Consider the following 13,251-nt stretch of genomic DNA (forward strand, 5'->3'; position numbering starts at 1 on the left):
ACTTGGCCCGTCAATGAGATACTTAAATGATACTCAAAGTTTACAAAAAGATGTCAATTTCAGTCAATATTATTTTTGTTTTCATAATTTAATATCCTTATGAATAGAAACAAGGACGCCCAGGACTGGGAAACGCCTCACAGGACCTCGTGCAGTGGTTGCTAGTTTTTTGGGAGTAGTATAGTATGGCAGCTATTGGGTGGGCCAGAATGACGGCCAGCCACCAGGGGGCAGTGGGGATTCACGTAGTGGACAGTTTTCCACATAACTTTTTGATATTTGCCAATGATTCTGTGCTTCCTTTAAGGACATATTAGATATCTGTTTTTAACAAAAACAGCGACACTAACAGTAGTTATTTTATCATCAACTCTACTTCACATTTTGATTTCTGACTCATCTTGGCATACAGAAGTGGCCGCGCCTGACTTCGCCGACTGTCTGGCTGACTGGCCGACTGCGTCCCTGCGAGGGAATTCAGGCCGGATCAGCCGAGGTCAACTGATTGAGCCATGCCAGCGGCAGCAGCTGCTACTGGAAATGCAGCTTATCGGGTGACGGGAATTTAGTCTCCTGATCAATGAAATCTTGATAATGTTTGGGGTTGAAACTTGAATTCTTCTCATCAAGAAAAGTTAATTTGTATTTGCAAAATAATACGTTGTTTCACTTTGTCAAACATTTCTGTTAATATAACACTTGCTTGCATCATTTTCATCCTGTATAAACAAAAAAAGGAATATTCATTCATTCATTCATTCATTCATCTTCTATACCCGCTTATTCCTATTCAGGGTCACAGGGGTCTGCTGGAGCCTATCCCAGCTGTCTTAGGACGAAGGCAGGGTGACACCCTGGACAAGTCGCCAGTTCATTGCAGGGCAAGAAAGGCATATATTATGTGTATATATATATATATACATATATATATACAGTATAAACATACAGATAGATAGATAGATAATCTTTGCAGGAGGAAAATATTTAAATGAAATGATTGAGATTAATTAGATTACCTCTATAATCTCAACACATTTTTTCTGCACAGCAGACTGCCTGTGTTACATCACTCAGCAGAGAAGTCCAACCAGAGGAGGAACCAGGAGGAAGTTGACAAATTTCCCCGACTGTTGCAGCAGGTTCAGCCTGGAACTATTTCCTTGACCTGCCCACTTGTGTCCGATTTGGCCTTTGCTGCTGTGTAAGATCTAGATAGGACTAGGCTCCATATGCCGGCCTAATCCCATCCAGGTGGTCCTGTCTGCTCCTATTAGAGGACATGGCGAGCAGCGAGCAGCAGCAGCAGCAGTGAGATTAGAGTCCTGAGACACTTCAGTGACTCCCAACACCTCCATCAGGAGAGACACCTGGAGGCACCCGACCTACTGGGTCAGGAGGATCAGAGGACTGATCAGGAAAAAAAGATTAACCTGCAGCAATGTGTTTGTAGTCAGGTGACGGCTTCTAGAAAGGCAAACAACAGCACCTGCTGTCAAGCAAACACATTTTGACTCAATACCTGAGCTCATAAATTGAGACCAACAGGGAAACAAAACGTCCGTAATTTATGGGTTCAAGTGAGAGAGTTTAATTATTTTTCCAAGATGCCAAATTCTCACAATATAAACAAAAATGGATAATTAGCTGCAAAGCAGACAAGTTTTGTTGGCCAAAAGTGATTTGAGGTTTTGTTGTTGTTTTTTTATTGTTTAATGCGAGTGGGCAGACAAGCTAGCAAGACAAGTAATCTGATGTTGGCAAACAGGTACTGCGACAGCTGATTAGACCTGAATATGTGCCAGAACAACAGCTGAAGACACAATTAGATTTATTGCGATTTAAGACGGCGTTCGTGATTCAGTCAAAGTCGTATTCTAGGCTGTGGGTGTGGCCATGTAGCGGGAACTAGCTAGCCGCAGCTTAGCTTTTGCAAGGGACAGAAAGAATCAAATATAAGCAACTGCATTGCGCATGTTTCGGATGTAAAAATTTAATCAAGGTCATCCTCTGTGCAGTCACATGATCAGTCACAGTAGATACAAGACAGAAACATCAATAAACAAATAAATAAATAAATAAACTACAAACTAGCAGCCAAACAGAGAAACAACAGACAGGCTCAAAAAACGTGAAAGTGTGTGTCCTCTAAACTCCACCTGGTCTGATTATGATTGGTCGATAGGAGCACGGATGGGGCGGGATTAACCACGAGGTTGGCAAAATGCTACGCTACTGGCAAGGCTAGCTAGCTTGCACCAACGTCATTTCCCTGAAGTGCAATTGTGCTCTTGCCAAGAAGTTTTGGTGATGTCCTTGAAATTAGCGCACTCCGCTAAGGAAGCACTCAGTATTTGTTGAAGTATTTACAAAACATTCTTTGTAAAAAAAAATTATTGAGAACCAGCATTGGCGAACTTCTGACAAACTCCAGAGAGGCCATTATCTAAGTAAACAACTGGACTAAGGGGAACTATCTGGAATCAGGAACCTTCTGATGCGGGCATAGTGAGATGATTGGCTGATGGAGTTCCTGGGAAGCCCAAAGGGAACCAGGATGGTTCTTCACATCATCACAGAGTCTGAACAGCTCAGAACCAACAGCTTCAAGCTCGGCTGCTCCCCTTGAACTTAATCCACCCAAACTTGGCGTCTCAACACTGTCCTCAGTCACTTGAAGTCGCAGCTCTGCTCGCCCACCAGGCAAGTTATCTTCTTCCACCACATCTCCGACAGCCTCTTGATCTTGTCGGGTGTCTTCTTCCTCAGGGTGGACCGCTGCTGCTGGACGCTGCAGGTGTCCGTTAGCTGGATGCTGGCCAGGATGGCGGCATCGAAGGCGTCCTTCAGGTTCTTCTGGGTCAGCGCTGAGCACTCGGCAAAGGCCACGGCGCCCAACTCCTGGGCCAGCTGCCGGCCCTCCTCAGAGCCCACTGGCCGCTCCTGGTTCTGGGCTAGGTTAATCAGCACCTGGACGTCCTCACGCAGGTCCAGCTGGGTGCCCACCAGGACCAGCGGCACCCCAGGGCAGTGCTGCTGGATCTCAGGGATCCAGCGGTGGACCAGGTTGCGGAAGGAGCAGGGTCGGACCACGCTGTAGCACAGCAGGAAGACATCGGCGTTCTTGTAACACAGGGGGCGGAGACGCTCCAGTTCGTCCTATCATCCGCGACAGGAGGCCACCAGGTGGCGACGGAGGGACACCACAGTGCCAAAAGAGGAAGAAAAGAAAACTGAGGTTTAGCTCAATAAAACTGCAGCGTTAAGGTCGTAAATGCTGCTGATGCGGGCGACACGGTGGTTCAGTGGTTAGCGCTGTGCCCTCACAAGGTCGTGCGTTCGAGGGGGCCCTGGGGCCTTTCTTTGTGGAGCTTGTGTGTGAGAGAGCTAATGGTTGTTTGTCTTTCTATGACAGGCAGGGGGCGACGTGAGATCGAGGACAATCAAACGGATGTTTTAGAGAAGTCTAACCTGGACTAAACTACAACCGGACAGCAGGGGGCGACTTTGACGCACAAACGCAGCAAAACACAAAAATAAAGATGCCGAAGTATGAGGAGGCAACAACAAAACTCACATTGCTCGAGGCTTCAACCAGACCCCACTTCTGTCGGGACCGGAAGCAGGTGGTGGAAGGTGCAAAATGGAGAAATGAATCGGATTGATTAATGTGATGGTTCAACAGGGTTGGTACTGGTGGTAATAATGATGATGATGGTGGGATGTCTCACCTGTCCAGCCATGTCACATAGTTGCAGCCTCACCGGTTTCCCGTCAACCACCACCATCACTGGACACACACACACACACACACACACACACACACACACACACACACACACAAACGGATCTAATGACCACAACAACAACAAACTTTTTTTCTTCCAATCTGACAAGCGCCACTGTTGTTACCGGTGAAGTTGTCCAGGGCGGTGGGCACGTACTCGGTGGGGTAGCCGTTGGTGGTGTAGCTGACCACCAGGCTGGTCTTGCCCACCGCTCCGTCCCCCACCAGCACGCAGTTGACCCGCCGCTCCGGCGCGGACCCGGAACGGCGCCGCCTCGCAGCCAACAGCGGGAAGTCCCGGTGCTTGAAGCGGCGTGGAGGAGGAAGAGGAGGAGGAAGAAGAGTAGGAGGAGGCGCGTCCCTGCCACCGCCGCTGCCGCACACGGGCTCCGAAACGCGGCGGCGGCGGCGGGCCTTCTGCGTGGCCACGTCCTGAGGCAGCATATCCCGCTTTTTTTTTTTTAATTATTATTATTATTATTATTTATTTATTTATTTCAGGGTCTCGGCGGAACCTCCATCCCGCCGCACGAGCACGGTCGAGCGAGTGAGTGAGTGAGTGATTGGACACGCGACGCGCAGAAGCAGCAGCAGGCGCAGGCTGGGCGCTCACGTGAGCGCGCGCGCGCTCAGCGGGAGCTCCTGATTGGCATTCTGCCCGCATCTGCCGCCGCCGCGAGGCCCGTAAAGAGGCTTAAAACAGGGCCGCGCCGAAGCCATCTGAAGTGAAATGAACTTAATCCGGCCAGACAACATGTCACCCTCTTGAGCCAATTAAAAGATTTAAACAAAAGTCTAAACTTTCATATTGAGCATATTGTGGACTGACAACAACAAAAAAAAAAAAAATAATAATAATATATATAACATAATCATCATGATCATCATTACGTTCTCATGTGGAAACCCGGAAGAAGCTGATTGATGTTGATGCTTTCAATTAGGCGTATTTCTTTCTCAAAATATTTGTCTGCATTAATTTGGAAGCAACGCCACCACAACACGGATGTTGAAGTTTCCTTATAATTCACTATCAGCATTACAACCCACACTCAACCCCCCGCTCTCACACACACACACACACACACACACACACACACACACACACACACACACACACACACCTCCCTTTCGTCGTGGCGCTCTGTCTCCCCCCAGTGGTGAAAATACATCATTGGTGGAAAGTGAAGGCGCGGTGACGGACGCAGCATGAATCATCCTCCTTTCTCTCTCAGACACTCACAGCCCTGCGGCTGGAGACAGATTAAAACATCAAAAGGAGAAAAAAATACAGGCACGGGAAAATAAAACTGCAGCAAAGTATCAGTCTTAGCAGGAGGCTGCAAACAGAGGCATAAATACACTGTTTCAAAATATATTTTTGTTTTATAATTAATGATGTAAAAATAGTTGGCTGGAATTGTGAATAAAAGATTTTATTTTTTTTATTTTTTTTATTTTTTTTAATCGGAACTAGGGCAGAATATTGGGCTTTAAGGAACACGGTGCAATCCAATCAGCTCAGATTGATGCTCCCAAAGGTTTTTGATCCCGAGATGATTTATGATTCATCTTTACTGAATCTGTTTCTGCAATCAAGTCGAATAAATATGAGCAACGAGCAGGGAGTGTTTTTTCCACTGGGAGGCTGTTAAAAGACAACGCAGTGGGAGCTGCCTGTCTGCCTGCCTGCCTCTGTGTGTGTGTGTGTGTGTGTGTGTGTGTGTGTGTGTGTGTGTGTGTGCGTGCGTGCGTGCGTGGGAGGCAGAATGTGTTGCCATGCATTGAGCAGTTCCAAAAAACACCAGTGAGTGGGAGTGAAATCATACGCACCAGCGAAGAACAAGATATATTTTCACACGTGCACGAATGTGTGTGCACAGCGCAACACACACACACACACACACACACACACACACACACACACACACACACACACACACCTTTACACAGTGCATCTGCAGTGCGTCTGCCGTCGTGCTTTCAGACTCTCAGTTCAGCTAAAGTGCCGACAGTCGGCGGCTTCGCAGACTTTTTTCTTGGCGAGACGCTGTTTTGATGTTTGATGTTTTCATTTCATAGGTGTTTAGCCAAATATTTCACAGGCACGCACACACACTCACCAGCCGCGTCTGAGTTGTTTTTTTTGTTTGTTTTTTTTAGCAGAAAGGGACATGATTGCAACTTTAACTGGAGGTAGCTGGCTAGCGCAGTAGCTTAGTTGCTCTCTTATGGAATTGTGCATCAGGGGGTCTGAGGGATTGGCAAGGGGCCTGGACATGGCCCCTGAGGGACTCCAGCAAAAAAAAAATAAAAAATACTACTAAATAAAAAGTGGAATAATGCCAAATATGTAAGGTTTTTTTTATTTTAATGCAAAACCTTGACGAACAGTCATTGCGTCAGAAAGCCACAGTCAAAGTCCTTACACGCCGGGCTATAGGCAAAGCGACGCAAATAAATGACCCAAAAATGCGAATGATTCGAAGGAGAATTTTTCCTGTACACACGAGGAAAATATGCGTATAAAATTCACTAATTATTATTATTATTATTATTATTATTATTATTATTATTATTATTATAATGATAATAATAATAATAATAATAATAATAATAATAATAATAATAATGATAATAATAATAATAATAATAATAATAATAAAAATAATTCACTACTTTGTGAATAGAGTTTGGCGCTCTACCCAAAGGAGAAACAATGGAGTCAACTACATCCCCAAGTGATGATGTCCTGGTGATGGTTGTATTAAAAAACAAAAACACCCAATATTGTTCTTGAGAGAAAAAATGGGTGAGTTCCACACGACCATCCAGGAGCTCAAATTTTACCCAGGGAAACTTCGCCAGTACTTTAGAATGTCCGTTGGACAATTGGAAGCACTGCTCCGTCAAATGGCTCCACATTTGCAGAGAGAGAGAGCAAATTACTGAGAGCCAATTCATCCAGAACAGCGTCTAGTTACATGTCTGAGGCAAGATATTAATAAGGCTAATCGGCTCTCGGTAATTTGTTTTCTCTGCAAACGTGGAGCCAGTTGACGGAGCAGTCCTTCAAATTGTCTGACAGACATTCTAAAGTACTGGCAAAATTTCACAGGGTAAAATTTAAGCTCCTGGATGTCATCGATGTACCAAGATCATTTTGATTGGTCAGAGGTCTAGCCATTAGGCTTTTCGCCTCTGCAAAATTCGACACAAGAGGGAAAAATGACAGCAGCTTTTTCGCTCTGTGGAAATTCGCTGCCGGTGTGGAAGGTTGGCTTGACTTCAAGAGGTTTTACAAAAAAAAACTTTAATAATAATTATTTTCCTCTCAAATTCGCTCCCAAGTGTAAGGACCTTTAGAGGGAACACCTTAGCAGTGCCGCAAAACAAAGAACCCCAACAGCAGAAAAAAGCACACTAGAACAAAAACCCCATAAAAGTCGCCACTCACGATTAAAACATCCCGACTGCAGAGGTCAATAACAGAGAGTTCATCCTCATCAAATTGTACGTACAAGACCAAAGTGTCTGTCGGCTCCGGTGGGGTGAAGGTGGAGGGGGCGGTAGGGTGTCGAGAAAAAGCTGCCAAAAAAAATAATCTTTAACCAGCCGCTGCCACCGCCGACTAACAGGATTAATTAAGAGTCAGCGAGAAACAACAGACATCATCCCGCTCGGGGGACTGGAGACGTCGGGTGGCGGCGGCAGCGGCCACTGCTCCGAACCGTATCCACACACACACACACACACACACTCCTACCATCCTTCAGTCTCACGCTTCCCCCTTCATCTCTGTCCATCACACACACACACACACACACACACACACACATACACACACACACACACACACACACACACACACACACACACACACAAAGCTGCCATTCTCCTCATGTACACACAGTCTCCTTCCATCTGATAAACTAGACACCTAATCACCAGCCGCCGGGGCCTCTTACTGCAGTCTGCAGACTGGCAAAATACATTAACTCAATTTAGAGAGTGTGTGTGTGTGTGTGTGTGTGTGTGTGTGTGTGTGTGTGTGTGTGTGTGTGTGTAGGGGGAGGATTAAGACCATCACCTCCACCATCCCCACATCCATGCAAACACACACACACACAGCACCATCCCTCTTCTTCCTCCTCCTCCTCCTCCTCCTCTTCTCTCATCTTTTTTTTGGTTAGGGATCAGCTGAGCGCTCCTCTCGCCACACCCGCCAACCCCCAATGCCCCCTCGCCCCCACCCCTAACCCCCCCACCCCTCCCCACTCTCTCTCCTCTCCCCCGAGGGACCGCGCTGCTCGGACTCTATAGTTATGGGCCGGGGCCATCTGTCACCGTGCGCATTCACGCAGCCACCAGAAGGCCGCAACATGTGCACATTTAAATGGAGAACCCAACTTTCCCAGGACACACAGGCCTGACCCCGGCAGCCGCCGGCCCCGCCCCCCCCCCCACCTCCACCACCATCGCCACCACCAACACCCCCACCCCCACCACCATCCAGCATCCCTAAGACCCCGCCCACCTGCCACACCCTCCTCCAACATCCCAGAGAAAGACACCATCCACGTCAATCACACGCCCTGAGGAAATCTAAAAAAAATAATAATAAAAAAAAAAATCGTGGGAAAAACAAATCACTGCAGCTCCGAACCTTGGAACGCGCACACACGCACGCGCACACACAAACACACACACCTCAGGCAGCAGCTGACTGTTTGTGTGTGTGTGTGCGTGTGAGGAGCGTGGGATCAGCTGATTGGTAAAATTGATTACGAGAGGAGAGAAAAGGACCAGAGTGTGTATGTGTGTGTGTGCGTGTGTGTGTGTGTGAGTGTGTGTGTGTGTGTGTGTGTGTGTGTGTAGTGGGCAGCAATAGGAGAGTGTGTGTTGTGTGTTTTTTGTAATTGTAGGTGGTGGTGGTGTGTGTGTGTGTGTGTGTGTGTGTTTGTGTGTGTGTGGGAGTGGGAGGGGGGGTAACAGGATTGGTCCTGTCTGTGGGAGCCACGGGGGAGGACAATGGGAGCGGGGGACGGAGGGGGAGGGAGTGGTGGGGGGGTGGGCGAGTGTCACACGCTTTTGCTTTGTGGCTCGGTCAACAGGCGTGTGCCACGGGTGTCGTCTCGCCTCCCCTCCGCCTGCTGTCCCGCTCTGCGTGTGTGTGTGTGAGCGGGCGGCCGAGCGGCAGCCCTGAGAACTCGGGGCCCCGGGCCCTTTAATGAGGGGCGTGCTGTTTCTTATCAAAGATGGACAAGCCATCATTACAATCATCATTAGACGGCGCACAATGGAGACCCCCCTTCCCCATCCCTATCCCCCTCCTCAGAAATGGATGGGAAAATCCTCCAGGCTGCGGCGGCGTGTGTGTATGTGTGTGTGTGTGTGTGTGTGTGTGTGTGTAATATAATAAAGGAAAGAAGGGGAAAAAAGCACAAGCCAGAGTTCATTTTGTGAATCGGCAACAGTGTCGTCTGCCGAGGCAGCACGGTTCAGCGTCGTACGGAACTCCGCCCCCTCTGAACTGAACCCTTCGCCTCACACACACACAACGCGAGTCATCCTGTTGACCTTCATCGCGCAACAACCTTCACAAAAGTCCAAAAATACGAACAGTTTGAACATGTCGACGCTTCCTAAAATCTCCAACCTCTGTAAGTAGGCTTTAAAAAACAAAAAGGATGAACAATGGAAAAGTGAATGCTGTGTTTTACCGTCATGTGATTTGGCAGCAGAGGTCACATGATGCCACAGGATGAAGAAAGCAGGAGCGGAAAGAAAACAAAGAAGGAAGAAGAAGAAGAAGAAGAAGAAGAAGAAGAAGAAGAAGAAGAAGAACAGGGTTGAAGATAACAGGAAGTTCGACAAAACTTAGCCGCTTGCTGCACTTAGGGGCCGTTTACATGGAGATGGATTTTTTTGAAACCGCACATTTTTGCAACCGCACGCAAAAAAAGTGTTTAACCAAAAGCCGTATTCAAAAAATTTCACATTTACACAGATACGCTGGAAACAACTGGAAAAGATGCAGTACCTATGCCAGGCCTGGTGTGGCAGCACAAGTTTACTCCCTGAAGGCAGAAAAAGAAGAAGAGCACCTGAAGCACGTTGCGTTTAAGATAGCAGGAGCTTGCTAAAAACATTAGCACCACAGAACACAGACAGAAAGATAACTTGTGAAAAGATGGTGTGGATAAATGACACAGTTGAACTTGTGCTTTGCGTCACTTTAGAACACAAAGCCTTAAGAGGTCCATGTTAAGATTGACTGGGAGTCTTGTCAGTAAATGTTCGCTAACATTTTTGTCACTTCCGTTTCCTGCACCTCACGGCCGCTCAGGTTGCAAGGCGGGGGAGAGGTTTAAAGTTGTGACATCAGTGTTTCCAAAAAAGATTGGCTTCGGCGTTTACACTAATCTGAGGAAGGCGGTGTTTTCAAAAAAACGGTTTCGGTCTGAGCGGTTTCAGAGAAAACGGTGGCTTCATGTAAACACAAGGCCGAACCGCATAAATATTTGTGCGTTTTCAAAGAAACCTGTAATTGTGTAAATGGCCCCTTAGTATGAACTTAACACAAGGCAGATATTTCAAATGTCCCACTCTGGAAACTGGTTTGGTGTAAACAGGGCCTTGGACAAAGACTAATCCAAACCTCAAAGAACCAAAACAGTTTGTCTGTAACTGTCCAAAAAAACAATGAAAGCACGCAGGATTGCACTCAGTCCTGTCATACCAAATCATACCAAAGTAAAAAACTTTAAGGCTAAGTTGTCTTCAAACACTTCCTGTTGTCTTTCCAGGAAGAAGGAAAGTCCCTGGAGCCAACAACTAACAAAGACCCTGTTGACGTCACCCCCTCCCTCCCCCCCTTAAAAAACGAGATCCAAACCCAGAGATCACGATTCAAAATGTCTGTTAATTTGTCTTTAGTCTGAAGGTACCCCAAGGTTTGAGTGTCAGCGTTAAGGAACGAGAACCTCAGGAAACTCCAAGATTCCTCAACTGGAATCATCTCCCATCGCCGCCACCCCACCATGAGTTACGTCCCCCCGACCCGGCTCGGCCCTCGTTGACTCGGCCGCTGACGGCCACAGGGTCGGCGCAGGTTGGTCGTGTCGTGCACCGTCACCCGGCGGAGAGTCCGTCATCATTAATGTTTGGCCAGAAAAGGTGTCGCATTCTGGAAAAGTCTCCTTAAAGTCCTTTTTAATGCTGTGGGCCTCCATACCCCCCCGACCCCCACCCACACCCCTACACCCCAACCCCCACCCTGGAGGGGGTTAGCTGGGCCGGTCTGTGCCCCCCCAAACCACATCCCGGCCACTGGGAGCGTTGTCACGGTGCTGAAGGTGGAGGGTGTGTGAGGAGGTGGAGGAGGTGGAGGAGGAGGAGGGGCCATGACGCTGCAGCAGTGGCAGCTGGCGGCCCAGCTTGCAGGGGCCATCTCCTCACAATGGAGCGCCGGCCCCCAGGGGCCAGTGATTTAGGACAGGGCTCTCTGGACAGAGACCCCCGGAGAGGAGAGGAGCCCGGAGGACAGCGGAGGGCTTCGGAGGAACGCACACCCCCCGTCATCCTCCCTCCTCCTCGGCCTCGTCTCGTCTCCCCCCTGAAGCTTCCCTGCTGCCGCAGCCCCCCCACGCCCCTCCCCCTCTGTCTTGGCGCCGCCCCTTCCACGATCCCCCCACCGCAGCTCTGCTCAGCTCTCTCTCTCTCTTTCTCTCGCTCTCCTGGGATGAGGGCAGAATTCCTGAGGTGTGGCTAACGCTAGCTGGACACAAAAGGTGGGAGGGGTTAGGAAGGGGGACGGGTGGGGGGAGGTTGTGACAACAGGTGCGTGTGGATCCTCTGTCGCCCGACGGCAGCTGAGAGATGGGATGGAGGAGGTTCTGACGGCGCCACCGTCGGGCTGCCGGTGTTCCCGCACAAACACAAACCTTTTTTTTTTCTTCCCTCTCTCCCCCCTCTCATGTGTAACCTGGTCAGCCCCTCTCCCTCGTTCCCTCGCTCCCTCTCTCTCGCTCAACCAGCACCTGCCGCTTCCCCCCACCACCACCACCACCTACTTCCCCCCTCTGGCGGGGCCTCGGGACCCCTGGAGAGGGGTGGGGGTGTTGGGGGCGGGGGCTGTGGAGTTCCTTTCAGGCGAAAAACCTGAGCCCACTTGTTTAAAAAGCGGCGAGCCGGCACTTCACGCTGTAGCCAGGGCAGCCACCTCTGTACTCACTCCCACTCCCCCCTCTCCCCCACCCCTTCTCCAACCTCTTCCCCCCTCCCCTCCCTCCGGATGATGTGATGTCTGAAATGAGCAGTCGTACGACAGATTGTGCTGCCGAGAGAGTGAGAGAGAGAGAGAGAGAGAGAGAGAGAGAGAGAGAGAGAGTGGCTGGCTGTCCTGAGGGGACGACCAGTGTTTGGTTACCCCCCCCCACCACCACCACCACCACCACCACCACCACCACCCCACCCCCCACCCCCTCCTCCCCTCCCATCCAACCCAGCCATTGTGGTGGGGAGCTGCAGGTCCCTGGGAAGGTTGAAAAGGAGGTCTGGTTGAAGGGGGTTGGGGGGGTCACACCACGCAGGTGCCTGCATCTGTCGCTCTCTGGGCAGATGCTGCTGCCGGAGGAGGAGGATGATAATGATGATGGCAGGGAGACAGAGTTAGAGAGAGCGGAGGTGGTGACGGAGGGGCAGGACTTCCTCCAGTTACTCTCTTGTCACTCATGGTGGTGATTAACCCCACTGAGGCAGTGGAGGAGCGAGAGAGCCTAGACTGTTTAGCAGCAGGCTATCAACAGAGGGCTAAACATGCTGCTCCAAAACTGGGTGGGGCTTGGTCTTGCTCCCACCCAGGATCTGACCTGCCAGCAGAAGGACAAGAAGTCAGTTTTGTTAAAGTTTCCGGAAACAACACGCTCCACCTTCTAGCGGTTAGCTGTAGCTCCAGGTCAGTTCTAGTGGTGACGTTAGAACTGAGCAGCAATATTAACTCACAAATTAAGGGTTGGTGGCTTTATTCAAATAAACTTCATTGTGAGCCCTCAAACAAATACGAAGAAGAATTATGACGTTATTAATGTTTTTTCAACTTGCATTAGTGAAGTTTATGTCAACATAAACATGCTAGCATGAATTGTTTGTTAAGACTCATATACACATATGTGCATGTATAATGTATACACAATATATATAAATACATATTCCCCCAAAGCTAAAAAAAAAAAAAATAAACAAACAAACAAACAAAACTAAAAAAAAAAAAAAAATGCCCTTCCTGTACTTCCTGCTGCTGAACTTTCCACTAGTTTGTTTAACAGCAGCGTCTCCAGGGCCCCAATGATCAACTTAAGTGCTTGTTGTGGGTAAACGTGTCACGACGCGCAGTATCAGTTTGTCGAGTTATCGATTTTATTCATTAGGGACCCGCATATGTTGCGCTGCGTCACTCTTGTTTG

General features: G+C 48.9%; 1 protein-coding gene across 2 annotated transcripts; it reads right to left on the bottom strand.

Moving 5' to 3' along the window:
- Positions 1–2,390: 2,390 nt before the first annotated feature.
- LOC142903316 (rho-related GTP-binding protein RhoU-like) lies at positions 2,391–4,626 on the bottom strand. Of its 2 annotated transcripts, none has more exons than XM_076048880.1 (4): positions 3,910–4,626; positions 3,729–3,787; positions 3,575–3,601; positions 2,391–3,156 (listed from the first exon to the last, which is right to left on the bottom strand). In XM_076048880.1, the coding sequence occupies exons 1-4, from the start codon at positions 4,226–4,228 to the stop codon at positions 2,668–2,670; spliced, it is 894 nt and encodes a 297-aa protein (XP_075904995.1). In that variant the 5' UTR covers positions 4,229–4,626; the 3' UTR covers positions 2,391–2,667. The 2 variants fall into 2 exon arrangements, with proteins under 2 accessions (XP_075904995.1, XP_075904994.1); XM_076048879.1 differs by having other exon boundaries at positions 3,575–3,604; positions 3,910–4,463.
- Between the last annotated feature and the right edge of the window lie 8,625 nt (positions 4,627–13,251).

Source organism: Nelusetta ayraudi, unplaced genomic scaffold (assembly GCF_046127955.1).
Source record: "Nelusetta ayraudi isolate G7.1 ecotype Tasmania unplaced genomic scaffold, CSIRO-AGI_Nayr_v1 ptg000109l, whole genome shotgun sequence".
Taxonomy (NCBI): domain Eukaryota; kingdom Metazoa; phylum Chordata; class Actinopteri; order Tetraodontiformes; family Monacanthidae; genus Nelusetta; species Nelusetta ayraudi.